The 26,711-nt window shown below is 48.3% G+C and overlaps 1 protein-coding gene across 2 annotated transcripts in view; it reads right to left on the reverse strand.

The window, feature by feature from the left end:
• The window catches only part of LOC141148312 (guanylate-binding protein 6-like), a 119,890-nt gene that overhangs the window by 23,969 nt on the left and 69,210 nt on the right, over positions 1 to 26,711 (reverse strand). For both annotated transcript variants that reach the window (XM_073635630.1, XM_073635629.1), the window contains 2 exons: positions 13,733 to 13,835; positions 8,218 to 8,411 (listed from right to left, as the gene is read on the reverse strand). In XM_073635630.1, the coding sequence (XP_073491731.1) occupies positions 8,218 to 8,411; positions 13,733 to 13,835 (297 nt within the window). The remainder of the gene's footprint in view (positions 1 to 8,217; positions 8,412 to 13,732; positions 13,836 to 26,711) is intronic.

A 26,711-nucleotide genomic window follows, 5' to 3' on the forward strand; every position in this document is an offset into this window, starting at 1 on the left:
TTCCTGTTATCTTCCTACTGACAGGCAGGCTTGTCTTCTTACAGTATATAAAGCTACCTGAAGAAAATTACTGGTGTTCTTTTGATCCTATTAGTACCACGGTCAGGCAGCTAGACTATTTACATTTAGTGCAGTGCGTCCTGCTCACAGTGTTCAGCTAGATCAGTTCCTGTTATCTTCCTACTGACAGGCAGGCTTGTCTTGTTACAGTATATAAAGATACCTGAAGAAAATTACTGGTGTTTTTTTGATCCTATTAGTACCACGGTCAGGCAGCTAGACTATTTACAGTTAGTGCAGTGCGTCCTGCTCACAGTGTTCAGCTAAACCTACAAGTTAGTGGGGTGCGTCCACCTCACAGTGTTCAGCTAAAGCTACCTGTAGAAGGTTGGTGGTGTTCTCATACTACAGGCTGCAGCATCAGTACATATATATCCCAGCTTAGTGCAGCTACAGGCCATTAGTATGTCTGGAAGGCCAAGAAGGAGAGGCAGACAGTCACAATCCAATAAGAGAGGGCAAGCAGGCTCTGTGTCTAGTGCTGGTCGTGGACACGGTGCATCCTCATCAGCACGTGGCCATGGGACACGCTTGCCCTTTTTTTCGGCAGCTGGCCGTGTTGAGCCGCAACATGCGGAAGACTTGGTCGAGTGGATGACCAAGCCGTCCTCATCCTCTCTCACCCATGCCCAGGGTGCTTTGTCTGGCAAAGCAGCGGCCTCTTCCCTTGGCTCAATGTCATCAGTGACTCCTTCCCTAGCTCCACCATGTCCTCCTGAGGAGTTCCTCGAACTGTTTGACCACAGTGTTGGGTACATGCTCCAGGAGGATGCCCAGCATTTGGAAGGCTCTGATGATGATACTGAGCTCGATGAAGGCAGTAACATGAGCATGGACAGAGGGGGTGCCCAAGAAGGACAGCAATCTGGCAGTCATGCTCCCCCTGCTGCAGCATACTGCCAGGTTTGCTCCAGTGATGAGGAGGGAGGGGATGATGAGGTCACTGACTCAACGTGGGTGCCTGATAGGAGAGAGGAGGAGGAGGAGGAGGAGGCGGAACATCACCAACGAGGCAGGATGCCCTCCAGGGGCCAGCCTAAGGGCAGCACATTGACTGCATCACACCCCAAAGCTCCACATGTGCAGGGCGCTGCAGTCTCTGCGCGTTATTCAAAAAGTTCTTTGGTGTGGGCCTTTTTTGAGACGAGTGCATCAGATTGCACCGCTGCTATTTGCAACATTATGTCTCAAGCGTATCTCACGTGGCCAAAACATCTCCCACTTGGGTACCACATGCTTGACCAGACATATGTTGACCTGCCATGCAGTTCGTTGGCAAGCGTATCTAAAAGACCCACACCAAAGAACAAAGAGGACCTCTCCTTGCTCCTCATCAGCTGAGATTTCCAACCCCACTAGACCTTCAGTCCTCTCTGAGACCTGCACTGAGAGGAATGAAGGTGTAGAATTAGGTGTGTCACAGCCAAGTACTTGTGGGCAATCTGCTTTTGGTACACCGACGTCAGATTGTACCAGGCAAATTTCCCTGCCCCAGCTGCTGCACCGCCGAAAGAAGTTTGCTCCCAGCCATCCACATGCCCAGCGGTTGAATGCTAGCTTGGCAAAATTGCTAGCACTTCAACTGCTGCCTTTTCAGTTGGTAGACTCTGCCCCCTTCCGTGAGTTTGTGGAATGTGCGATTCCTCAGTGGCAGGTACCCAAACGCCACTTTTTCTCACAGAAGGCGATTCTGGCTCTCTACCGGCATGTGGAAGGCAATGTCCATGCCTCGCTGAACAGGGCGGTCAGCGGTAAGGTGCATATTACCGCTGACTCATGGTCCAGCAGGCATGGACAGGGACGTTACCTAAGTTTCACGGCGCATTGGGTGACTCTGCTGGCAGCTGGGAAGGATGCAGGACAAGGTGCAGTAGTGTTGGAGGTTGTTCCGCCACCACGCCTCCAAAATGCTAATGATTGTGACACACCTCTCTCCTCCACCCCCTCCTCTTCTTCTTCCTCCATGGCCTCTTCCTCGGAACCAGCGGTGCTCCATAGTCGTTCAAGGGGCTACGCAAGTACGCAGGCCAAAAGATGCCATGCGGTGCTTGAGCTGGTGTGCTTGGGGGACAGGAGCCACACTGGGGCAGAGGTTCTGTCAGCTCTGCAGGGGCAGGTTCAGAGGTGGTTGACGCCACGCCAACTTAAGGCAGGAATGGTGGTTTGCGACAATGGCACCAACCTCCTCTCTGCCCTCCGACAGGGACAAATGACCCATGTGCCCTGTTTGGCTCACGTCCTTAACTTGGTGGTGCAGCGGTTCTTGGGCAGGTACCCGGGCTTACAGGATGTCCTGAGGCAGGCCAGGAAAGTCTGTGTGCATTTCCGCCGGTCATATAATGCCAGTGCTCGGCTGACGGACCTCCAAAAGGAGTTTAACCTGCCCAAGAACCGCCTAATCTGTGACATGCCCACCAGGTGGAACTCAACGTTGGCCATGCTGTAGCGGCTGCACACGCAGCAGAGGGCCATCAATGAGTACCTGTGCGACTATGGCACCAGGACAGGGTCAGGGGAGCTTGTTTTTTTTCCCCCACGCCAGTGGGCCATGATCAGGGATGCATGCACTGTCCTGTCACCATTTGAGGAGGCCATGAGGATGGTGAGCAGTGACAGTGCATGCATCAGTGACACTGTCCCCCTTGTCCACACGCTGCGTGGAATAATGGACAGGGCACTTGAGGCAGAACAGAGGCAGGAAGAGGAGGACTTCCTTAGCTCTCAAGGCCCCCTTTATCCAGACAGTGTTCCTGCGTGCCCGCCAATCACACAGGAAGAGGAGGAGGAGGAAGATTGTGTCAGTATGGAGGTGGAGCCTGGCACTCAGCATCAGCAGCAGTCTTTAAGGGATCAGTCCCAAGAAACACATGGACTTGTACGTGGCTGGGAGGAGGTGGCTGCGGACCATGTCGTCCTTAGCGACCCAGGGGACTCCGGACCGAATGCCTCAGCAAACCTACTCTGCATGGCCTCCCTGATCCTGCAAAGCCTGCGTAAGGATCCTCGTATTCGTGGTATCAAGGAGAAGGACCAATACTGGCTGACAACCCTCCTTGATCCACGTTACAAGGGTAAGGTTGCGGACCTTATCTTGCCATCGCAGAGGGAGTAGAGGATGAAACATCTTCGGGAGGCCTTGCAGAAAGGTCTGTGCAACGCGTTCCCAGAGACTGGGAGGTTACAAACTCCTGTTTCTGGACAACGTGTTGCTAAGGCTTCGGTCAGTCAAAGAAGGAGCGGTGGAGAAGGTGGCCGTCTGACCGATGCGTTCAGACAATTTTTTGGTCCGCAGCCCCAAGGTATGATCGGTTCCAGCAACCATCGCCAGCGTTTGTTTTACATGGTGCAGGAATACCTAGGGGCAAGATCAGACTTGGACACCTTTCCCACCGAAAATCCTCTGGGTTACTGGGTCTTGAGGATGGATCACTGGCCAGAGCTTGCACAGTATGCAATTGAGCTACTGGCCTGTCCTGCATCCAGCGTTCTTTCGGAACGCACATTCAGTGCTGCTGGACGTGGTAACCGATCACAGGGTGCGTCTGTCCACCGACTCGGTCGATTGACTGACCTTCATAAAAATGAATCAGTCTTGGATCACCACCAGCTACCAAGCACCTGATGCTGATGTAACCAAATAATTTTTTTTGAAATCTCAGATCCCTTCAAAGACTGCCTATGCTGATGCTGAGTGACTATCCCTGAGTAATTATCCTCTTCCTCCTCAATCATCACGCTGATAGCTTGTAAGAACATTTTTGGTTCTGGGCGCCACCACCAGTGCCTAAGGCACAATTTTTCAGCCCCTGTTTAACAGGGGCGTGTAATTACAATTTTTGATGTAATACTTTGCAGCAGGGCTTGTTCCTGCATTCCAACTAGAGTGTCTGTGAGGGGTTGCAGTGTTGTGGCACCAGCACCAGTGCCTAAGGCCCAATTTTTCTGCCCCTGTCTAACAGGGGCGTGTAATTTCAATTTTTGATGCAATACTTTGCAGCAGGGCTCGTTCCTGCGTTCCAACTAGAGTGTCTGTGAGGGGTTGCAGTGTTGTGGCACCAGCACCAGTGCCTAAGGCCCAATTTTTCTGCCCCTGTCTAACAGGGGCGTGTAATTACAATTTTTAATGCAATAATTTGCAGCAGGGCTCGTTCCTGCGTTCCAACTAGAGTGTCTGTGAGGGGTTGCAGTGTTGTGGCACCAGCACCAGTGCCTAAGGCCCAATTTTTCTGCCCCTGTCTAACAGGGGCATGTAATTACAATTTTTGATGCAATACTTTGCAGCAGGGCTCGTTCCTGCGTTCCAACTAGAGTGTCTGTGAGGGGTTGCAGTGTTGTGGCACCAGCACCAGTGCCTAAGGCCTAATTTTTCAGCTCCTGTTCAACAGGGGCATGTAATTACAATTCTTGATCTAATATTTCACAGCAGGGCCCTGTGAGGGCTTACAGTGTTGTGGCCACAGCAACACCTAAGGCCCAAATTTCTGCTGAGTATATAGGGCAGGACCCTACTTTCAAACATCTAACTTACAAACGACTCCTACTTGCAAACGGAAGGAGACAACAGGAAGTGAGGTGAAATCTACCCCTAGGAAGGGAAATTCTCTCCTGTAAGAGTTAATATGGGAAAACAATTTCTCCTTTCCACTGATGCTTTCCAATCCTTGTTCCACAAAAAAACCCAAATTTTCAAAAAACATTTTTCATTGGGACAAAAAATGAGGTGAAATCTTCTGAAGAGGAGGAAAGACAGCAAAACAAATGTCACAGGGGTGATAACCCTTCCCTATGTTTTCCAAAAAGCTTAAAAAAGATTTTTTGGCTGGAGCTAAACACGTTAAAAATGTACCCTTTCAAAATTACAAAGAGATTCTACTTAACAACAAACCTACAGTCCCTGTCTTGTTTGCACCGCCTGTATACTGCTGTTCAGAGTATATAGGGCCTTTTCTTATTTTAATTTGGGTGCGGGGTTCCCCTTAATATCCATACAAGACCCAAAGGGCCTGGTAATGGACTGGGGGGTACCCATGCCGTTTGTCTCACTGATTTTCATCCATATTGCTAGGACCTGACATTACATTAAACCCGCAAGCAGTTTTAAATGAGATTTTTTCCTTTAAAAATGACATTTGGTGCAGGGACTGTTCCAAACACGGGAAACATGCGTCACTTTACAGGCATACTATAGACACCCCCCAGGTACGATATTTAAAGGCATATTTCACTTTTTTTTTTTTTTTTACTTTAAGCATCATTAAAATCACTGCTCCCGAAAAAACAGCCGTTTTTAAAAGTTCTTTTTGCATTGATACATGTCCCCTGGGGTAGGACCCGGGTCCCCAAACCCTTTTTAGGACAATACCATGCAAATTAGCCTTTAAAATGAGCACTTTTGATTTCGAACGTTCGAGTCCCATAGACGTCAATGGGGTTCTAACGTTCGTGCAAACTTTCGGTCCGTTCGCAGGTTCTGGTGCGAACCGAACCGGGGGGTGTTCGGCTCATCCCTAATCACCACACATACTTTATTTTGGTCACTTTTTTCTGTTTACTATACACATGTTCACTTTTACTCATTCGTAGCGCGAAGGACACTTTCACTTATTTTCCAGTTGATGATCCACTGGGTCATGAGAATAGACCACTGGCCAGCTATCAAGCCCGTGATGCCAATGTCACTGATTAAGTGCTTTCTGGATCTGGAATTTCTGAAAGACCGTCTAGACTACCTAGCTTTGTGGGTGTTGATTTTGTCTGAAAGAAATTTTTGGTGTAGGTTTCATGGGCATAATAAACACCCAAGGACCAATTTTTCCACACCTGTTTGACAAGTACATATCATTTAAATTTTTGACAGTAAGGCCAATTCTTGCTTACAAAAGGCACCACCAACACCCAGAGACCAATTTTTCTGCACCTATCACTTCTATCCAAAGTCTGCAAAAGAGACACCAGCATTTATCCCAAAAATCTCTAATCTTGTTCCCAGTGCACTAAATTGTGGTCTCATCATACAGACTGGCTCCCCAAGTCATTGTTTAAAAAAAAAAATGTAATTTGTTTGTCTTTATAAATGACATTATTGTTGCAGCAGCTTCTATACACGGTACAGATGTGCCACTTTACAGGCAGACTAAGGGGATCCCCCAAGCACTATATTTAAAGGATTTTTTTCATTTTTATTGTTATTTCTCATTTTTGCAGTCTGGTTGTACTAAAGTTGATTGATCAATCAACCGGGTACATTCAGCCTACATTATTGGTTCGAATCTTTGCTGGTTCCTGCTGAACTGACCGAGATTCAAACCGTGTATGGCTGGCCAAACTATGGAAAAACCCCAAACCCAATTTTGGAAAGATTTGCAAAGGTAGCATCTACTTAGAGTAAAAAGTTTGGTCTAGATGGGGGAGGGGGAGAGAGGGGGGTGTTCATTAAAGGGAAGATTCAGGCAAAAAGATAAACGTACTATTAAAATTCATACACATTTTACCAGCCCAAAAATTTCCCAGCTCATTGGATGGAAGGGATAATGATGCTGATTCATTGTCCAATGAACAGTTTGGAGGCACAGAGGTAACATAAGCTGAATCTCTAAATCTAGAGCTAGGGGTGTCTTGGCTTTGCAGCCTGATGGAGATTGCCCAACAGAATTACTAATAAAATGGCTATGAATGTCTGAACATGTGTATTGTGACAGTACAACACTGTGTGAGAAGGGGCACCTGTGTTCTCATCAATACAGGTTGAGGGGCTTCAGGATACTTATTCAGTACAGAGGAAACTGGTTATTCAGTCTCCTCTGGGTATTAGTAAATCCTGGGCTGGGTCCTTGCTTCATAGAGGGTTAAGAGATGAAGTCTCCAATCTTGGGACTAGCAACTTATTGTACATGTGTGTGCAGGGTTTTTATAAAGAAGAAAATGACTAGAATTCAGGGATCCAGTGTAGCTGCAAAGGAGCAACCAGAGATGATGCATGTGTGCAGTGCCAGGACAAGATCATTCAGTGCCAAGGACAAAGATTCCAAATTGCACCTCCCCTTCATTGTGTGTGAGCTTATATGGAGGAGGGGAAAGAGAGCACAGCCCGCACCTCCTCCCGGCCCTCTCCTCCTCCCCTTGCCACTTCCAGTGCTGGGCTGACAGAAGTAGTGATGTCACTATCACTACTTCTGTCATTTTTATAGAAGAAGGAACTTGTGGCACCCTCCTCCCTACAATACACGCTGTGCTCAGGGCAGCCTCTCCTTCTTCTGTCTACCCCTTGTCCCGGCCTTGCATGTGTGCACAAGAGTCTAAATTGTGAGGTCTGCCTGCAGGTTAGACAGACAAATGGCTTAAAGCCTGTGAAGCCATAGCAGCTGTGCTGCAAGAGCAAACCAAGCGTATATTTTGTTGTGTCTTTTGGACTTTGTGTGTTTTTTGGACTTTATTTTAATAAACTGGGCAAGAACAGCCCTAAGAAGAAGATTTTGTAAGTGGACTGCACCCTGAAAGCACCTTATTGAGGACCCATTTACATTTGTGTGATGTGTTAATGCATGTAATGTCACATGTTAACAATCTCTGCATTAAGACACCCATTTAAATCAATGGGCTTGAAAGGAAAGGGTGGCTGATCATGTGACCACTGCGTTTGGCTGCCATTGTGGTTGCATGATCGGGAGCTGGTCCTGCTGGCTTCCAATCACTAGTATAGACTGAGGCCTGTTTTTGACAGCTTGGGTATGGTGCTAGAAGAGTGCGGTGAGTGTGTTCTTAGCACAGAAATCTCTGCCACCCGTGGACACATATGCACAGCAAGTGGGTATCAAAGCCCACCCTCTAAAGCTCACCCACACATGTGTTACATGTGGAGAAAAAAAAGATGCAAGGCAGCCTGAGTAGAAAAGTATTTCCCTGCCAGCATGCTGCAGAGAAAGACCCTTGCTATGTGTGGATTCAGTGCTCTCTCTGCAAAGAACATGCACCTTTTCACACAAGAACTGGGGCTCTCCAATCTGCATGGAGCATACATTATGCTGATTTAAGATGGGGACATTGGACCTCTGCAGAGATACCACTGATTGTACACAGGGCACAACAGTCCTTCTCTTTTTTTATTCGAAAGGTAAAAAGACGCTTCAACTAAGACAGTTACAGCAAAATTGTTATTACCTTGGCCTTCTCACGGATGGTCCGCTCCATGTTCTCATTCATCACTCTTCTCTCCATCTCCATATGTCTTATCATTTCACTAATGGTCTGTTCAACCACGACCTTGTTTTCAGCCTTCATTTGGTTAGTCTGTTGTTCTAACTGTCTTCTGAAATTTTGTTCCATTTCGTAAATTTTTCTGCGATTGTTTTCCTCTGAGAGTACAAATGGGGAAACAAAATGAGAATTCTTTAATTTAATAAAATTCTGGGTTTTTACACATAGAAGAATTGTGATATTATAGATAGCTGAGATGTGACATTAAAATATGAGTGAGCTGATAATAAAGATATTTTTAATTTCATGGATTAGTAGCAGACAGAAGTCATACCAGTGGTGTAGATAAGGGGGGGGGGTCCAATTCCTTCTCAAGAGTACCCACAGAAGCAGGTAGTGCTGACCTCCTTTAAGCATTTCAGGAGCAACCCCTACTGCCTGTCAAATCTCTGAGAGAGGCAGCAGGAGCGAGGGAAGCTTTTCTTAGCTCCTCCTCAGCTCTAGCCACATGACCCAAAATAAGGGAGGACTTTACTTCTGAACTTCCAGGTCTGGTGAGTGTATTATGGAGTGGGAGCTGTAGTACCCGGATAAGAGGATGATCTGTACTGGAGAGAAGGTAATGTGAAAGTGTCTCTTGCGCTACTGAGTAGGTGGTATATGTAACCAGTGACACAGCTCTAGTGAAAGATGAAACTAATGCTGCCAAACCTAAAAGTGAATCACAAATCACTAATCCTAAAAAATGTGTCAATATAAGTGATCTAGCGCAGAAGATAAACTCACTAGAAAATACAGTGATTAAACCATTAAAAAAAGAACCCTAAAATACAAGTGTTGACATTCTTCCCAACACCACTGATTATGGACCTATTATATCACTGAGAACTAAAAAGTATTCATCCTCTTTTTAATCGTTTATTAAGAAGATTTTTGATTCGGTTTATATATATTTTTGGGGGGACACATCTATACTAATTCCATTATTTATTTTTTCACATCCGTGATAACTTTTTGTCACTATATTCCTTATTTGCACATGTCTATTATCATTAATACTTAGATACCTCTTGTCACGTTTGCACATTGTATATTTTGCACAGTGCTCCATTTTACGTGTTCACTTTATATTAATACTTTTTAATTTTTTAAGAGTGTCTTTTATGGTTCAATCACTGTATTTTCTAGTGAGTTTATCTTTTGCGCTAGATCACTTATATTGACACATTGTACTGGAGAGAAGTCTAAATCAGGGGAAGAGATGTACCAGGGTGGAATTTGACTTGGAGAAGGAGGTAATTTTTTGTTGTATTCTGTCTAAAAACCTGTGCATTTTGCTCTCCTGACCCCTGGTATGGATTTTGGGGGGGACCCCGTGCCATTTTTTTCCTAATTCTGTCATAGGGTTCCCCTTAACCACCTCAATACACTGTATTATATACTCTGAACTGCACTATATACCCTGCACTGTATTAAATATACTACACTGACTGCACTATATATTCTCCACTGTATTATATATACTATACGGACTGCACTATATTCTCTGAACTGCATTATATATACTGTACGGACTGCACTATATAATCTGAACTGCATTATATATATGTAGCACCCACCAGTTTGAGTGAGTGCTACAATGGAGAGTTTAGTGTTATATTAGGCTAAATTTGCCAGAATCTCACTCTGCAGTGTAATCTGGTGGGGTTTGATTTCTGGGGAGGTTTATTGGTGTAGAGGAGGGTGTGACCCCCTGCACTCTGCTTGAACAAGTTTCCTTTGTGTTCTGGGGTTGGGCCTAGAGGACAAGAGGAATACAAGTGTGAGTGACAGGTAACTTCTGGAAGACGCCTCTGGACCAATAGTTAATTTGTTGGGACAGGGGCGGGACTTCTATTTAAGGTCTGGTCACATGCTTCCCGGGGTTGTTGTTCATTCTGCATGGGAAGTGAGGAGAACTGGCTGAAGGATGTAAGGTCCAGGATCCGTGCGGGTGCTCTCCCCTACGGGGGGGGGAGACGAGAGCATGTTATTGAGAAGGTATCCAGGAGTCAGGATATAGCCACTGATACAGCGCTGGTGTTCTCCCCTGTGTGAGGAGAAGAAAAGCAAGCCAAGTGGATGGAGAAGAACTGAATTACTTTCTTCCAAATCGCTGCCAATACTGACATCCAGGACTGGGCGAGGATTTTCCGTGTGCGACATGGATCATCACTCAGAAACACAAGTGAGTGTAACCCAGAGGGAAACAGAATTTCTACAGGGACTTTAGAGGGGTCCATGGGTAATAGAGCTGGGCCCTAGAGGAACTAATGCCCTGGAGGAATCCGGAAAGTCACTTCCCGAGTGTTATTCAGAGTATCACAGAGGGAGTTAAACTCAGAAGTTCTGCTAAGTCAGGAAGTGGTGGTAAAGAGGAAGAAGGAAACATGCAATGCAAAAGGAATGTTATTCAAGATGGAGGTCTACTACTCGGGGCTTATATAATCTGAGAATAATGTTGTATTGCATATCGTCCAACCTTGCTGCATTATTCAGAGAGACTGTTCAGCACGATGCTGCATTTCATTTGGAAACCACAATAAACTTGTATATAGTTCACTTTCATTGACTGTCTGCGTATTCTATTTGGTTGAGGAGTGGGGGTGATGGAACAAGCTCCAGGGTAGAACGAACTTTCAGCCGCTCCTATGGGAGTAGGGCGCTTCATATACTATACCAGGGGTCTTCAAACTACAGCCCTCCAGTTGTTCAGGAACTACAATTCCCATCATGCCTAGTCATGTCTGTGAATGTCAGAGTTTTACAATGCCTCATGGGATATGTAGTTCCGCAACAACTGGAGGGCAATAGTTTGAGGATCCCTGTACTGTATGGACTACACTATATACTCTGAACTGTATTATATATACTACACTGACTGACTGACTGCACTACACTACCTGCCTAACCTCTATTAATTTACTATATATGGCCACTATGTAAGCAGCAGCCTTATATAGTGTGGGGCGTGGACTTATGTAGCCCCTGAGCCATGATTGGCCAAAGGCACCCTACCTTTGGCCAATCATGGCTCTCACAGCACATTGCGCTGTGATTGGCCAAAGCATGCAGGTCAGGTGCATGCTTTGGCCAATCAGCAGCCGTCAATGCACTGCGATCTCGCATTACATTATGGAGCACTCCGCAGTGCTAGAATTTGCCGTGAACGCCCCATATTTTTGTTTGTTCTGTGAACAAACCAACATCCAGACCATCCCTATGACCCTGTTTTTTTTGTTTTGTTTACCTTAACATCAAAAGTGAAAGTAGAAGAAACCCCACATTTTAGGTTTCCATAGAAAAGTAATAAAGGGAACTTTTCCAATGGGGACACTAGTTCTCCCTGGAAGGGAGGGGGGTCAAAGGATCCCTGTAATTTGCAGGGATTTTTCCTCACTTCCTGTTTTGGCTGTGGGACAGGAAGTGAAGGGAAATCTCTCCAATGTGACACAGATTGCAAAAAACAAACTGACAGGGGTTATAACCCTCCTTTACTCTAGCAAAAATGAGGAAAAAAAAGTTTTGCCTTTAGTTCTACTTTAACATATCCCAACCCTAGCGCTCTATGCACTCCTGAACCCTGAACTATATACAGTGCTTTGAAAAAGTATTCACACCCCTTGAAATTTTCCACATTTTGTCATCTTACAACCAAAAATGTAAATGTATTTTATTGGGAGTTTATGTGATAGACCAACACAAAGTGGCATATAATTGTGAAGTGGAAGGAGAATGATAAATCATTTTCAACATTTTTTACAAATAAATATGTGAAAAAGTGTGGTGTACATTTGTATTCAGCCCCCCTGAGTCAATACTTTGTAGAACCCCCTTTCACTGTAATTACAGCTGCAAGTCTTTTTGGGGATGTCTCTACCAGCTTTGTACATCTAGAGAGGGACATTTTTGCCCATTCTTCTTTGCAAAATATCTCAAGCTCTGTCAGATTGGATGGAGAGCGTCTGTGAACAGAAAAGTCTTGCCACAGATTCTCAATTGGATTTAGGTCTGGACTTTGACTGGGCCATTCTAACACATGAATATGCTTTGATCTAAACCATTCCATTGTAGCTCTGGCTGTATGTTTGGGGTCGTTGTCCTGCTGGAAGGTGAACCTCCACCCCAGTCTCAAGTCTTTTGTAGACTCTAACAGGTTTTCTTCTAAGATTGTCCTGTATTTGGCTCCATCCATCTTCCCATCAACTCTCACCAGCTTCCCTGTCCCTGCTGAAAAAAAAAACATCCCCACAACATGATGCTGCCACCACCATGTTTCACGGTGGGGATGGTGTTTTTGGGGTGATGTGCAGTGTTAGTTTTCCGCCACACATAGCATTTTGTTTTTAGGCCAAAGAGTAAAATTGTGGTCTTATCTGACCAGAGTACCTTCTTCCACATGTTTGCTGTGTCCCCCACATGGCTTCTCACAAACTGCAAACAGGACTTCTTATGGCTTTCTTTCAACAATGGCTTTCTTCTTGACACTCTTCTATAAAGGTCAGATTTGTGGAGTGCAAAACTAATAGTTGTCTTGTGGACAGATTCTCCCACCTGAGCTGTGGATCTCTGCAGCTCCTCCCCTACCATGGGCCTCTTGGCTGCTTCTCTGATTAAAGGTCTCCTTGCCCGGCCGGTCAGTTTAGGTGGATGGCCATGTCTTGGTAGGTTTGCAGTTGTGCCATACTCTTTCCATTTTCGGATGATGGATTGAACAGTGCTCCGTGAGATGTTCAAAGCTTGGGATATTTTTATTATAACCTAACCCTGCTTTAAACTTCTCCACATCTTTATCCCTGACCAATCTGGTGTGTTCCTTGGCCTTCATGGTGCTGTTTGTTCACTAAGGTTCTCTAACAAACCTCTGAGGACTTCACCGAACAGCTGTATTTATACTGAGATTAAATTACACACAGGTGGACTATATTTACTAATTAGGTGACTTCTGAAGGCTATTGGTTCCACTAGATTTTAGTTAGGGGTATCAGAGTAAAGGGGACTGAATACAAATGCACGTCATCGCCATACTTGTCAGATATATACTTGTGTTGGTCTATCACATAAAATCCCAATAAAATACATTTACGTTTTTGGCTGTAACATGACAACATGTTGAAAATTTCAAGGGGTGTGAATACTTTTTCAAGGCACTGTATACTTTGCTGTGTATTTCCTACTTTGAATCACTTCACTCTGTACTTTGGGCTATATATGATATACTTCTGACCATTGCACTATTTTTTTTTACACAACAGTTGCTATTTGCTCAGTAGTTGCTGACTAGGTTAGTGAAGTTCTTCTTCAGAGTAGTTTGAGTGTAGAAAAGTATATAATAAATGGAAGAGTTTAAAGGAGAAATGTATTATGACATATGAATGCAAGCACCATTATTATAGACAATATGACTGTGACAGTGAGTGACAATGATTGGATCATTCACCTGCCGCCTCCTTCTCTTTCATGTTCAGAGCGTTGTCCTGTTGTATAATGCTGATTTCAGTGCTTTGTTTGGACTCGATGTATTGTTTTAGAGCCTCATCCGCCTGTAGAATAGAAACAATAATAGGAATGTATTACAGGATGCACAAATCTGATTCTACTACATTATCTATTACAGTCTTGTGTGCCCATAGATGGAAACCCATCCATCTGAATATAGATCCTGAGGGGAGCCATCATACTAATTACTGGAATGATAAAATTGGAGGAATACCGGGGGCAGTACGTTTAAAATGCTGAAAATAAAAGTGTGACTCACGTCCAAAGTTAAAAAAGCTATAAAGAATCACAAAAGGGCATTTAAAATATATATGAAAAAACACTGTCAACATTTGGAAAGTTACAAAGAATATAGAAAAAAAAGAAAATCATGGCTACAAAAATTCAAAATGAATGACGAGTTTAGAAGAAGAATAGGACAAACCTTCTAAAAATGTTCAAATATAATAATAGTAAAAAGGTCAGGTCTGAGCATGTAGGCCCTTTACAAAAAAATCTGGGGTGGGCAATTAGGGATAAAGAGAAGGCAAATGTATATAAATACCATCTTCAGCTCTGTGTATACAAAGGAAAATAGAGAAACTCAAAGCAATAATGGGGATAGTATGGCCCCAAATGAACCCCGATGGCTCAAAATTGATACGGTAAAGAAACATTTAGACAAAATAAGGGTCAATAAAGCACCTGGACCAGATGGCTTACATCCACTCACCCTCAATGAAGTGAGCTCTGTTATTTCAAAGCCGATATTTTTAGGAACTCTTTAATGACTGGCTCAATACCACTAGATTGGTGCATGGCTGACATGGTGCCAATATATTCCCTTCCCAACCGGCACACGCTGATGTACATCGGCAGAATGGCAAGGCTGGGCAAATGGGCTTACAGGTACCTCCATTTGAATTCCCCGCCGTGTCATTGCGTGCGCGCCGGCCGGAATCTCCGTGAGTCAGGTCGCGGGTCCCGCGGACTCGATCGCCACGGGGATACCCGCGATCGCCTCACAGAGAGGACGAACGGGGAGATGCCGATGTAAACAGCATCTCCCCGTTCTGCCTGGTGACAGTGTCACTGATCACTGCTCCCTGTCATCGGGAGCAGAGATCAGTGAAGTGCCACAGCCAGCCCATCCCCCCTACAGTTAGAAATCACTCCCTAGTACTGACTTAACCCCTCCCCGCCCCCTAGTGGTTAACCTCTTCACTGCCAGTGTCATTTATACAGGAAGCAGTGCATTTTTATAGCACTGATTGCTGTATAAATGATAATGGTCCCAAAAATGTGTCAAAAATGTCTGACATGTCTGCCATAATGTTGCAGTCACAATAAAAATCGCTGATCACCGCCATTACTAGAAAAAAAAAAAAATTATTAATAAAAATGCCATAAAACTATCTCCTATTTTGTAGACGCTATAACTTTTGCGCAAACCAATCAATAAAGGCTTATTGCAATTTTTTTTTACCAAAAATATGTAGAAGAATTCGTATCGGCCTAAACTGAGGGAAAAAAAAATTTTTATATATTTTTGTGTGATATTTATTATAGCAAAATGTAAAAATAATGCTTTTTTTCAAAATTGTCGCTCTTATTTTGTTTATAACGCAAAAAATAAAAATCGCAGAGGTGATCAAATACCACCAAAAGAAAGCTCTATTTGTATGAAAAAAAGGGTGCCAATTTTGTTTGGGAGCCACGTTACACGACCGCGCAATTGTCAGTTAAAGCGACGCAGTGCTGAATCACAAAAAGTGCTCTGGTCAGGAAGGGGGTAAATTCTTCCGGGGCTGATGTGGATATAGTATCAACATTTTTACTAAGTGTAGCACGGCCCCCTTGAAGGCTGCTTGGATTTACCTATTTATATTATCTCAGCTTTTATTGGAGTAAGCAAAGGATATAAGTAAGTAAGCATATGTACAAAAAGGGATAATCGATCAATTGAGTTCTGGATAGCAGCCAAAACACAGTAGAGAAATTCCCCAAGAAAACAGCTTAGTAATAGTTCAACAATACAAAAGGACAATATACATTTATGTACAAAGGAATACCAGCTAGAGTATAACCTGGGGGGGATAGTAAAGAATTCACTCTTTAATGCAATAAATTACCACATTGGTAATGTAGGCCTATTCAACCTTTATATCCCAATGAGAGACCAGACAGAATAGAAGTAGGATAGGGGCCCTTTAACTAGTAACAACAGTAACGTCCAGGATGCAGGCCTGTGATAGTCTTCACCGGCAGTTGGAGCTCATTAAATTATATCCAAATATGGCAGTGATGTGATGGCAAGCAAGGTAGCTTAAACAGGCCAGTTATACTCCTTGAAGTGGTTTGAGGTAAAGGCGTCTATGTACAGTGTCTTATAGTAAAATGTTCAAGGATAAGGTGTCTGTACACAGTGTTCAAACAAGGCAACTAGATAAGTATTGCAAACAATGGGCAATTGCCCTCTCACCAACAACCAGACCAGATAGGCGCCTTGTAAACAGCGACCCTGAAAGAGACGTCCTTCAGGAAGGTGAACAGTGATGATCCACCAGCTGCTGGATGCGGAAGGTCGTAGCATCAGTCTGATGAGTTGGTGCCGCTTGGATGTCTGACGAGCAGCAAGCAGGGTCGAGCCCTCTGGGGCCGGGCTGGAATCACTCAATAACCGCGTAGTAGGCCGCAGCCCTCTTTCTTAGCAGCAGAGAGGTATGCACTCGGGGAGGCCCAGGGAGAAAAGAGCATAGGCGGATCCGCTGGCTCTTTTATAGTTCCCCCCAGAGATCTGTTCGTGTTGTAGAGGGATCTCTGACATATGTAATCCAGAGGTAATATCACCACATCAGAATATCTTTTTTTTGATCAAAACAACGTTTATTGAGCATGTAAAATATTTGAACACACGTGTAAACAGTGCAACAGGCACTACAATTACAAATCAATCCAATTGATATACATAAAAGAATGATATGAGTCAGTAGGGAAGCTTGCTTAATACATTATGTTAGGTAGTATAACATTATGAGGGTGATGGGGGAGAATGCTGGGGAACCTGAAGGGGGCCAATAGGGTCACCACAGAGGTGTGTGCCTAATCCTCCGCATCACAGGTGGAGGTGTCCTCCAGCCATCTGTCCCAGACGTTATGATATTTATTGGGGCAGCCCCTGTGGATATAGAGTAGTTTTTTATATGGGAGGATATTATTAACCGCTCTGATCCACTGTTGTAGTGTGGGGGGGGGACCCCCTCATCCACTTCTTGGCTATCTGTAATCTGGCTAGGAATAATGTTTCCTGTAAAAATATGTTAAGGTATTTCTCGCCTTCAGAGAGTGAGAGGAGCCCCAACACGCATTAGGGGGGGCAAAGGGACAGTGGGGAGCCCATGCGGTCATGGAGGAACTGAACCACCTAGGTCCAGAATCCCTGTATGGACGGGCAATTCCAGAGTAAGTGGTAGAAGGAGGCGTTAGGGTGGCTGCAACTGGGGCAATCAGGGTCATGTCCTGGTCTGTATTTAGATATGCTGTAGGGTGGTAGGGCGGTAAATACGTTAAATACGATCTGTGAAGAATGCATAAATGGGTGAGGCAGTCAGAAAGTTTTGGAGATACAGATTTACAGTTAGCAAGGGCCTCGTCCCAATCCTCCTCCGACACAGTGCCCAGTTTAGACTTCCATCGGGTTTTCAATTGGTGAGCAGTGGCAGTAACCGTGGGTGTCAGGCAGAGGCGGCTCTAGGCTTTGTGAGGCCTTAGGCAAAACTTAGACATGAGGCCCCACTCACACCCATAATGGAAAAAAAATTAAGCGATACAAATTAACTGTATAAACTGCATATATTAAGAACCTTAAAGTGCTGGTGTCAGTTTCCTCTATTTCAACGCTGGCATCAGTGTACCTTCTCAGGACTGGCATCCGTGTGCTCTCAGTGCTGGTGTTGGGGTACTCTATCTCAGTACAGTGTGTCTTGGAGCTGGTGTCAGGGTGCTCTATCTCCGTGTCCTCTATCTCAGTGCTGATGTCATGGCACTCTTTCTTAGTGCACTCTGCCTTGATGCTGGAATCAGTGACCTCTGTCTCAACGCTGGTGTCAGTGCTGGCATGCTCTCAGTGCTGGTGTCAGTGTTCTCTATCTCAGTGCTGGTGTCATGACACTCTTTCTCAGTGCACAGAGATGGGATCCTTGTCCCCAGGTGAGATGTGGTCCCTGTCCCCAAGTAAGAAGGGGTCCCTGTCCACAGGGGAGTTTATGGGGGCCCTGTCCCCAAGTAAGAAGGGGCCCCTGTCCGCAGGGGAGATGGGGTTTCCCATTCCCAGGGAAAGATGGTGGGGGCTCTGCCTCCAGAGAAGAAGGGGTCCCTGTTGTCAGGGGAGATGATGGGGGCCCTGTTCCTAGGGGAGATGAAGGGGTCCCTGTTGCCAGGGGAGATGATGGGGTCCCTGTCCCCAGGGGAGAAGGGGTCCTTGTCCCCAAGTGAGAAGGGGTCCCTGTCTTCAAGTGAGAAGGGGTCCCTGTCCCCAGGGGAGATGGGGTTCCCATCCACAGGGAAGATGCTAGGGGCCCTGTCCCCAGAGAAGGAGTCCCTGTTGGCGTTGTCAGGGGAGATGATAGGGGCCCTGTGTCCAGGGAAGATGAAGGGGACCTTGTCTCCAAGTGAGAAGGAGGTCCCTGTCCCCATATGGGAAGGTGTGCCTTCCCCAGGAAAGATGAGGTCCCAATCCCTAGGGAAGATGGTGGTGGCCCTGTCCCCAGGGAAGAAGGGTTCCCTGTAGCCAGGAGAGATGATGGGGGCACTGTCCTCAAGGGAGATGATGGGGCCCCTGCCCCAGGGGAGATGATGGGGGCCCTGTCCCCAAGGGAGATGACGGGGCCCTGTCCCCAAGGGAGGTGAGGTCCCCATCCCCAAGGGAGATGATGGGGGCTCTGTCCCAGAGTGAGAAGGGGGTCCCTGTCCTCATATGAGAAGGGGGTCCCTGTCCTCATATGAGAAGGGGGTCCCCGTCCTCAAGTGAGAAGGGGGTCCCGTCCCCAGGAAGGATGGTGGGGGCCCTGTCCCCAAGTGAGAAGGGGTCCCTGACCGCAGGGGAGATTGGGTTCCCGTCCCCAGGGAAGATGGTGGGGGCCCTGTCCCCAAAGAAGGGGTCCCAGTTGCCAGGGGAGATGATGGGAGCCTTGTCTCCAAGTGAGAAGGGGTCCCTGTCCACAGGGGTGATTGGGGTTCCGTTCCCAGGGAAGATGGTGGGGGCCCTGTCCCCAGGAAAGAAGGGGTCCTTGTTGCCAGGGGAGATGATGGGGGCCCTGTCCCAGGGTGAGAAGGGGGTCCCTGTCCTCAAGTGAGAAGGGGGCCCCTGTCCTCAAGTGAGAAGAGGGTCCCTGTCCTCAAGTGAGAAGAGGGTCCCTGTCCTCAAGTGAGAAGGGGGTCCCTGTCCTCAAGTGAGAAGGGGGTCCCGTCCCCAGGAAGATGGTGGGGGCCCTGTCCCCAGAGAATAAGGGGTCCCAGTTGCCAGGGGAGATGATGGGGCCCTGCCCCCAGGGGAGATGATGGGGGCTTTGTCCCCAGGGGAGATGATGGGGGACGTGTCCCCAAGGGAGATGAGGGGGGCCCTGTCCCAAAGGGAGATGACGGGGGCCCTGTCCCCAAGGGAGATGAGGTCCCTCTCCCCATTACCAGGGGAGATGATGGGGCCCTGTCCCCAGGGGAGATGATGGGGGCACTGTCCCCAAGTGAGAAGGGGGTCCCTGTCCCCAGGGGAGATGATGGGGGCCCTGTCCCAGAGTGAAATGGGGGTCCCTGTCCCCAAGTGAGAAGAGGGTCCCTGTCCTCAAGTGAGAAGGGGGTCCCGTTCCCAGGAAAGATGGTGGGGGCCCTGTCCCCAAGTGAGAAGGGGTCCCTGTTGCAGGGGAGATGGGGGCCTTGTCCCCAGGGGAGATGACGGGGGCCCCTGTCCCCAGGGGAGATGATGGGGTTTCCATCCCCAGGGAAGATGGTGGGGGCCCTGTCCTCAAGGAAGATGGGGTCCCTGTCCCCAGGGGAGATGATGGGGGGCCCCTATCCCCAGGGGAGATGACGGGGTTTCAGTCCCCAGGGAAGATGGTGGGGGCCCTGTCCCCAGGGGAGATGATGATGGGGGCCCTGTCCTCAAGGAAGATAAGGTCCCTGTTCCCAGGTGAGATGATGGGGGCCCCTATCTCCAGGGGAGATGATGGGGGGCCCCTGTCCCCAGGGGAGATGATGGGGTTCCCGTCCCCAGGGAAGATGTTGAGGGCCCTGTCCCCAGGGGAAATGATGGGGGCCCTGTTCTCAAGGAAGATGGGGTCCCTGTCCCCAGGTGAGATGATGGGGGGCCTCTATCCCCAGGAGAGATGATGGGGGGCCCCTGTCCCCAGGGGAGATAATGGGGCCCTGTCCCCAGAAGAGATAAAGATAGGGGCCCTGTCCTCAAGGAATATGGGGCCCCTGTCCCAGGGTAGATGATGGGGGGTCCCTGTCCCCAGGTGAGATGATGGGGCCCCTATCACCAGGGGAGGAGGGGTGGGGTATGGGATGGTGTGAGGGGGTATGGGGTCAGCTCACTTACCATATCCAAGCTGAAGGGCACTCATCCATGGTTGCCTGGCTGGGTTCCCTCCAGCAGCAGCAGAGACAGGGCGATCAGCATATCTTCAAGGCCAGAGAGATCTGTGTATGATGGGGGGAGGAGGTGGGGGCTGGCAGACAAGCCTGAAGTGTCCTCCGGCTCTCCTAGGGCTGCTGCACATGTATCTTTAAACTTCTTTAGTGTGGGGGAAGTGTGCAGAGCATCTCTGGAGCACTGCAGAAAGGAATAGATGCAGCTGACTTGGGGGGGCGGGACTCTGGCTTGAGACGACACTGAGCTGGGCGGCGCTCCGTTAAGCAGGAGAGAGGAACCCGGAGGAGCTGGCCAAGGACAGGGCATGAGAAACATAGCAGCCAGTTTCCGGCTCTTCAATTAGGCAAATTAGGAGCCTGCGGGGCCCCTATGAGTTGCAAGGCCTTAGGCGGCCGCCTAATTTGCCTAATTAGAGAGCCGCCTCTGGTGTCAGGAGGTGAGTAAATGTAAGAGATTAGTGTCAGGGAATTTAGTAGACCAGACTGTGTGGACTGCACAGAGGAAACCAGAAGCACATGTAAGAGAAAAATAAGGGTGTTCATTATTAAATGGGTGACAAATAAGTGAAATATATACAGTGCAAACAACCACAGACCCACAAACAAATGGTATATACAAATGGATGGGAAATACCGTAATCGTAACAAAAGCTGGGCCGAGGTCATACACAAGGAGGTCAGTCAGATGGGAAAGGACGGGGAACCAACAGGACAGGGAGAGGATGGATGGATAGGCTGCAGGGCAGAGATCCAGGGAAACCAGGAAACTGGAGGGACAAGTACAGGATAGGGATCGGATCAGGTCAGGACAGATGCAGGCTCAAGGTCAAGTTACAGGCAGCAAGATCAGGGCACAGGGAGAGAGATACCAAGGCAAGCATGTGAGGGCTTGCCGGGTATTTATAAGGCTGCAGTAATTGACCTCATGTTACACCTGAGAACAGAGGGTGCTGTCTGCTCCACACTGCCGGAGTACACCCACTGGTGGACACCGGTACTACGGCCCAAGGATGCAACAGTGCCAACAGCAGGTGAGTCCTCTTCCTACAGGTCCTAGGTGTTGGAAGACACCCGCTGGTGGACACTGGTACTGCGATCCAAGAGACCGATAGCGCCACCAACTAGTAAACCTTCTCATGACAGTACCCCCCTTCAAAGGAGCGGCCTCAGGACGCTCCAACAAGATGAAATTGTCCAAAGTTCATGGCCTCAAACCAAACAACAGATGAGGGCACATCAGGCTGGGCATCGGGTACATCAAACTGGACAGCGGGCACATCCGAGAAGACAGCGGGCACATCCGAGCAGACAGCAGGCACATCGCAGCAGACAGCGGGCTCCGGGTCGTCGAGCTGGGCAGCAAGCTCCGGGTCGTCAGGCCAAACAGAGAGCACCGTAAGGGCAGGTTGGATCACAGGCACCGGCTCAACAAACTGGGTAATGGGCCCCGGCCCAGTGGGCTGGGTAACGGGCCCCGGTTCAGCGAGCTGGACACCGGGCACTGGTCCGGCAAGCCGAATAACGGGCACTGGCTTAACGGACTCTGGTTCAGCAGACTGGGTCAAGGGCACCGGTTCAGCAGACTGGGTCAAGGGCACCGGTTCAGCAGACTGGGTCAAGGGCACCGGTTCAGCAGACTGGGTAACGGGCACCAGTTCAGCAGACTGGGTAACGGGCACCAAAACTCCAGGCTGACACACGGGCACCGAAACTAAAGGCTGACACACCAATATCAAGACATCTGGCTGGAAGGCAGGCAACGAGACACCAGGCTGGAAGGCAGGTACCAAGACATCAGAAAGAGAAGCGGGCACATCAGACTGGGAATTGGAAACATCAAGCTGGAAGGCAGGCACCGAGACATCAGGCTGAAAGGTGGGCACATCAGGCAGGAAGGCGGGCACATCAGGCTGGGAAGTGGGCACTTCAGGCTGGAAGGCATGCACCAAGACTTCTGGCTGGAAGACAGGCATCAGAACATCAGACTGGGCACATCAAACTGGGAAGCGGGCACATCAGACTGGGAAGCGGGCACATCAGACTGGAAGGCATGCACCAAGACTTCGGGCTGGAAGACAGGCATCAGGACATCAGACTGGGAAGCGGGCACATCAGACTAGGAAGCGGGCACATCAGACTGGGAAGTGGAGACATCAAGCAAAAAAGGCAGGGACCGAGACATCAGGCTGGAAGGCAGGCACAGAGACATCAGGCTGGAAGGCAGGCACAGAGACATCAGGCTGGAAGGCAGGCACTGAGATATCAGACTGGAAGGCAGGCACATCAGACTGGAAAGCAGGCACCGACTGGAAAGCGGGCACATCAGACTGAAAGGCAGGCATCGAGACATCAGGCTGGAAAGCGGGCACATCAGACTGGAAGGTAGATACATCAGGCTGGAAGGCAGGTACCGAGACTTCGGGCTGGAAGGCAGGCATCAAGACATCAGACTGGAAAGCGGACACATCTGAGTGGAAGGTAGGCACATCAGGCTGGAAGGCAGGCACCGAGACTTCTGACTGGAAAGCGGGTACATCAGACTGGAAAGTGGACACATCAGACTGGAAGGTAGGCACATCAGGCTGGAAGGCAGGCACCGAGACTTTGGGCTGGAAGGCAGGCATCAGGACATCAGACTGGAAAGCGGGTACATCAGACTGGAAAGTGGACACATCAGACTGGAAGGCAGGCACATCAGGCTGGAAGGCAGGCACCGAGACTTTGGGCTGGAAGGCAGGCATCAGGACATTAGACTGGAAAGCGGGTACATCAGACTGGAAAGTGGACACATCAGACTGGAAGGCAGGCACATCAGGCGGGAAGGCAGGCACCGAGACTTTGGGCTGGAAGGCAGGCATCGAGACATCAGGCTGGAACAGGTTGGTTGGTGTGGAGGCAGGTTGGGTTACTGGCAGAATGGTGTGGGTCAGGAAGAACTTTTGTTTCTTTTTTGGTTTAGCCACTGCAGCTTTGTACGTAGGTGCAGGGTCGTAAGAAAAGTATGTAGCTGGGCAAAAGGAAGACCAAGGAACAGTGGCTGGAGGAGGGTTCTGTGGGGTTGTTACAGGTGGAGGAGAAGAGACAGGTGGATTAAAGGCAGGATAGGTGCAGCACTTGGAGACTGGGTAGTAGTATTTGGTAGGGAGCTGAGTAAACTGGGCTGTAGCTGAGGTTGCCATAGGTGATGGGGAGATAGATTTTTGGAAAGGCAGGTGTTTGATGGCAGGGCTGGAATGTTGAGGCTTGGCTAAGTGCAGGAGATCTGACCATGTCTTTAGTACAGGTTGAACAAATGCTGATTCACACCCGGCCTGACTAACCAGGGATTGCACTGAATGGATGCAATCAGACAACTCCTGCTGTGAACAAGCGGAATAATGTTCCATAAAAAAGCTGGATCATCTTCTAATAACCATACCACGGATTCGACTTGGCCATAATTGAAGGGGGGAGAAAAATCACCGCTCCCTTCGGGAATGCATGACAGGGCTGGTTTTGCACATAACTAGATCAGGGGCTGAACATCTTCAAATGACATATACCCCTGATTCACTAAGGAATGAGCTGTATTAAACTGGAGATTACTTTGTTGAGGCGCAGGGCTAGTATTTTAGCTAGTATTTTTACGTCTAATTGGAGGAGAGAGATGGGCCTGTATGATTCAGGGAACAGTGGGTCTTTGCCTGGTTTAGGTATAAGGACAATGAAGGCTTCACTCATAGATGTCGGGAGTGCGTTCGTGTCAAATATGTGAGTATAATGTTTGCAGAGTTTAGGGATAAGGGTCTCACCGAATTGCTTGTAAAACTCGAAGGGGGAGCCCATCCAAACCGGGTGCCTTGGATGTGGGGAGTTGAGCCAGAGCCTCCACTATACATTCAGTGGTTATAGGCTTCTAGCTGATCGACTTGGGAAGGGGTAAGTGTGGGGAAAGTGATGTTTTGTAAGAATGTTGACAGTTCATCTTGGTAATAATGAGTGGCAGAGGAGTACAGGTCAGAATAGAAGGTCCTTAACACCCCGGCCACTTGGTCAGGGTCTGTAATCATGTCGATTGGAGAGAAACCACTACTGGGGGTTTGTGGTCCAAGTGGGCCATATAGGCGAGGAGCTTGCCAGCTCGTTCACCATGCTCGAATATTCGTTGTTTGGTAAAGAAGATGCCCTGCTTGGCTTTCTCGAGGTGTAGTTGGTCCGTGAGCCTGGTCTGCATTCGCACAAGAGAGGCGTTGGCTGCTGTTGGATCAGTCTGGAAGACGTGTTGTTCTCAAAAGGATGGCGAAGCAGTAGTTTAGAGGAGGCCTTGTGTCTATTAATTCGCATAGAGAGGATCATACGGGCATGTAATTTAAAGGCTTCCCACATGGAACCGACCGGAGCAGAACCCTCGTTTGTGCGGAAGTAATGTTCCCACTCCACCTGGACAGTGTCCAGGTCAGACAGGGTAGTGAGCCAGAACTGGTTCAGCCTCCAGAACCAGACCGCAGGGGGAACCGGCAGCTGCAATGTGATCCAGTATGGGGAGTGGTCAGAGAGCACTCTAGCATCAAAGCCTGTGTCAAGGAGTTGAGGGAGGAGGGAGGGGGTGAGAAAGATGAAGTCTATACGGGACATGGCTGATCATGAGGGTGTAAAGCAGGAGAAGCGTGGTAATGTTGGGTGCTTGTATCTCCACGTATCAGTGAGGGTAAATTCCGCAAGGAATCTCCCGAATCTGGTGGTGCTAGGTGTGGAAGTTGGGGGGGTAGTTAAGCTCAGTCTGTCCAGGTTCGGGGTAATGACCATATTAAAGTCCCCGGCCCAGATGGCCGGCACTGTCGAGAGTTGGGCCATGAAGGCTATCCCCATCTGCAGCACAGCAAAATGAAATGGTGGAGGGATGTAGAAAGCCAAGAGGAGAACCTCCAGGCCTCTAATTGTGGCGTGTAGAAACAATGACCGGCCCTGGGGGTCCGACTGTAGTGTGTGGAGCTGAAATTGTACCGTCTTGGCGATGAGAATCGCAACCCCACGGGAGTTGGTGGTGTGTGGGGCCTGGTACAGCCATCCCACTCAGGGCTTTTTGAGACTCATTTGCTTCTGGCCTGCCAGGTGAGTCTCGACGAGAATTGAGATGTCCGCCCGCTGGGATTTAAAGTGGGAAAGGACTGCTGTACGTTTGGCCTTCTCACAGACCACGGACATTCCAGGTCATTATTTTTAGGGATACCATTAGATGCAAGGGGGGGTCAATATGTACAGTCGGACTCCCAAGGGGCGGCAGGCAACATATAACAGTAAAATCAACATAAAACAATTCCTGGCATAGTAAAAGTGCATAGCGAGCACCCAAGGGTTGGAGGAGCCAGCCGATGGGTGCCATGACAACTCCGTTAAGCCATTGCGGTCGTGGTTCAAACATACAATAATGGGATGTTTAATAGGCCCAGACAGGAGGATTATACACATATGTGGTGACATCGAGCAAAAAGCGACATATTTCATGCAGTACATCAATATGGATTCAAAAAGTAGGAAAAAAATGCAAAAAACAAAAGAAAAGAAATAGACTGCTACAGCACTGGACCAGCAGGGCAGATTTAACACTCTGACATCCACTATAGGAATAGGGGCAGAGGCTGGCCAGGGAAACTGTGTTAGTGAGATGGTAGACAAGGGTGGCAGAAATGCCATTGTCTTGGGATGACCAGCAAGGTCAGTAGGGCGGTCAAACTGAAGAGCGCAAAACGGTGCAGGGGGGTTTCCAGTCTTGGGGGGTACAGGTGCAGGCAAGCCGCCCGAGATGCGTGACTCAAGCATATTGTGCGGGAAAGGCAGTAATTTGCTGGGTGGATGTGGGGAAAGCAGAACGAGTGCGGAGCCTCAATGGAGGATGGAAGAGGAGGGGGACATCAAAGTAAATATAATGTGTGACCAACTCATGATTCCCAGAGAGGTAATAAGGGCACAAATCCTGCAGGGTGAGCGGTCTTTCAATTCCGGACGGTGCATGGCGTCCGTGCTCAGGGCTGCGAATCTAAGTGCGGGACGGGCCGGCCGTGCGGCGTTGCTCCAGCCAGGAGAGAACAGCCTGCGGGTCTTCAAAGAAGTGCGCCTTACTGTCACTCGTCACGCTGAGCCATGCTGGGAAGAGCATCGCGTATGGTAAGTGTTGCACACGGAGTTGTCTCTTCGCCTCGGTGAATCGCGCTCTTTTTTTCTGGACTTCAGCCGAGAAGTCCGGGAACACCGCTACTGTCACTTTGCCGATTGGGATGTTGCCTCTTTCCCGAGTAAGCCTGAGGATGGTGTCT

This window comes from Aquarana catesbeiana, linkage group LG06 (assembly GCF_042186555.1).
Source record: "Aquarana catesbeiana isolate 2022-GZ linkage group LG06, ASM4218655v1, whole genome shotgun sequence".
NCBI classification, from domain to species: domain Eukaryota; kingdom Metazoa; phylum Chordata; class Amphibia; order Anura; family Ranidae; genus Aquarana; species Aquarana catesbeiana.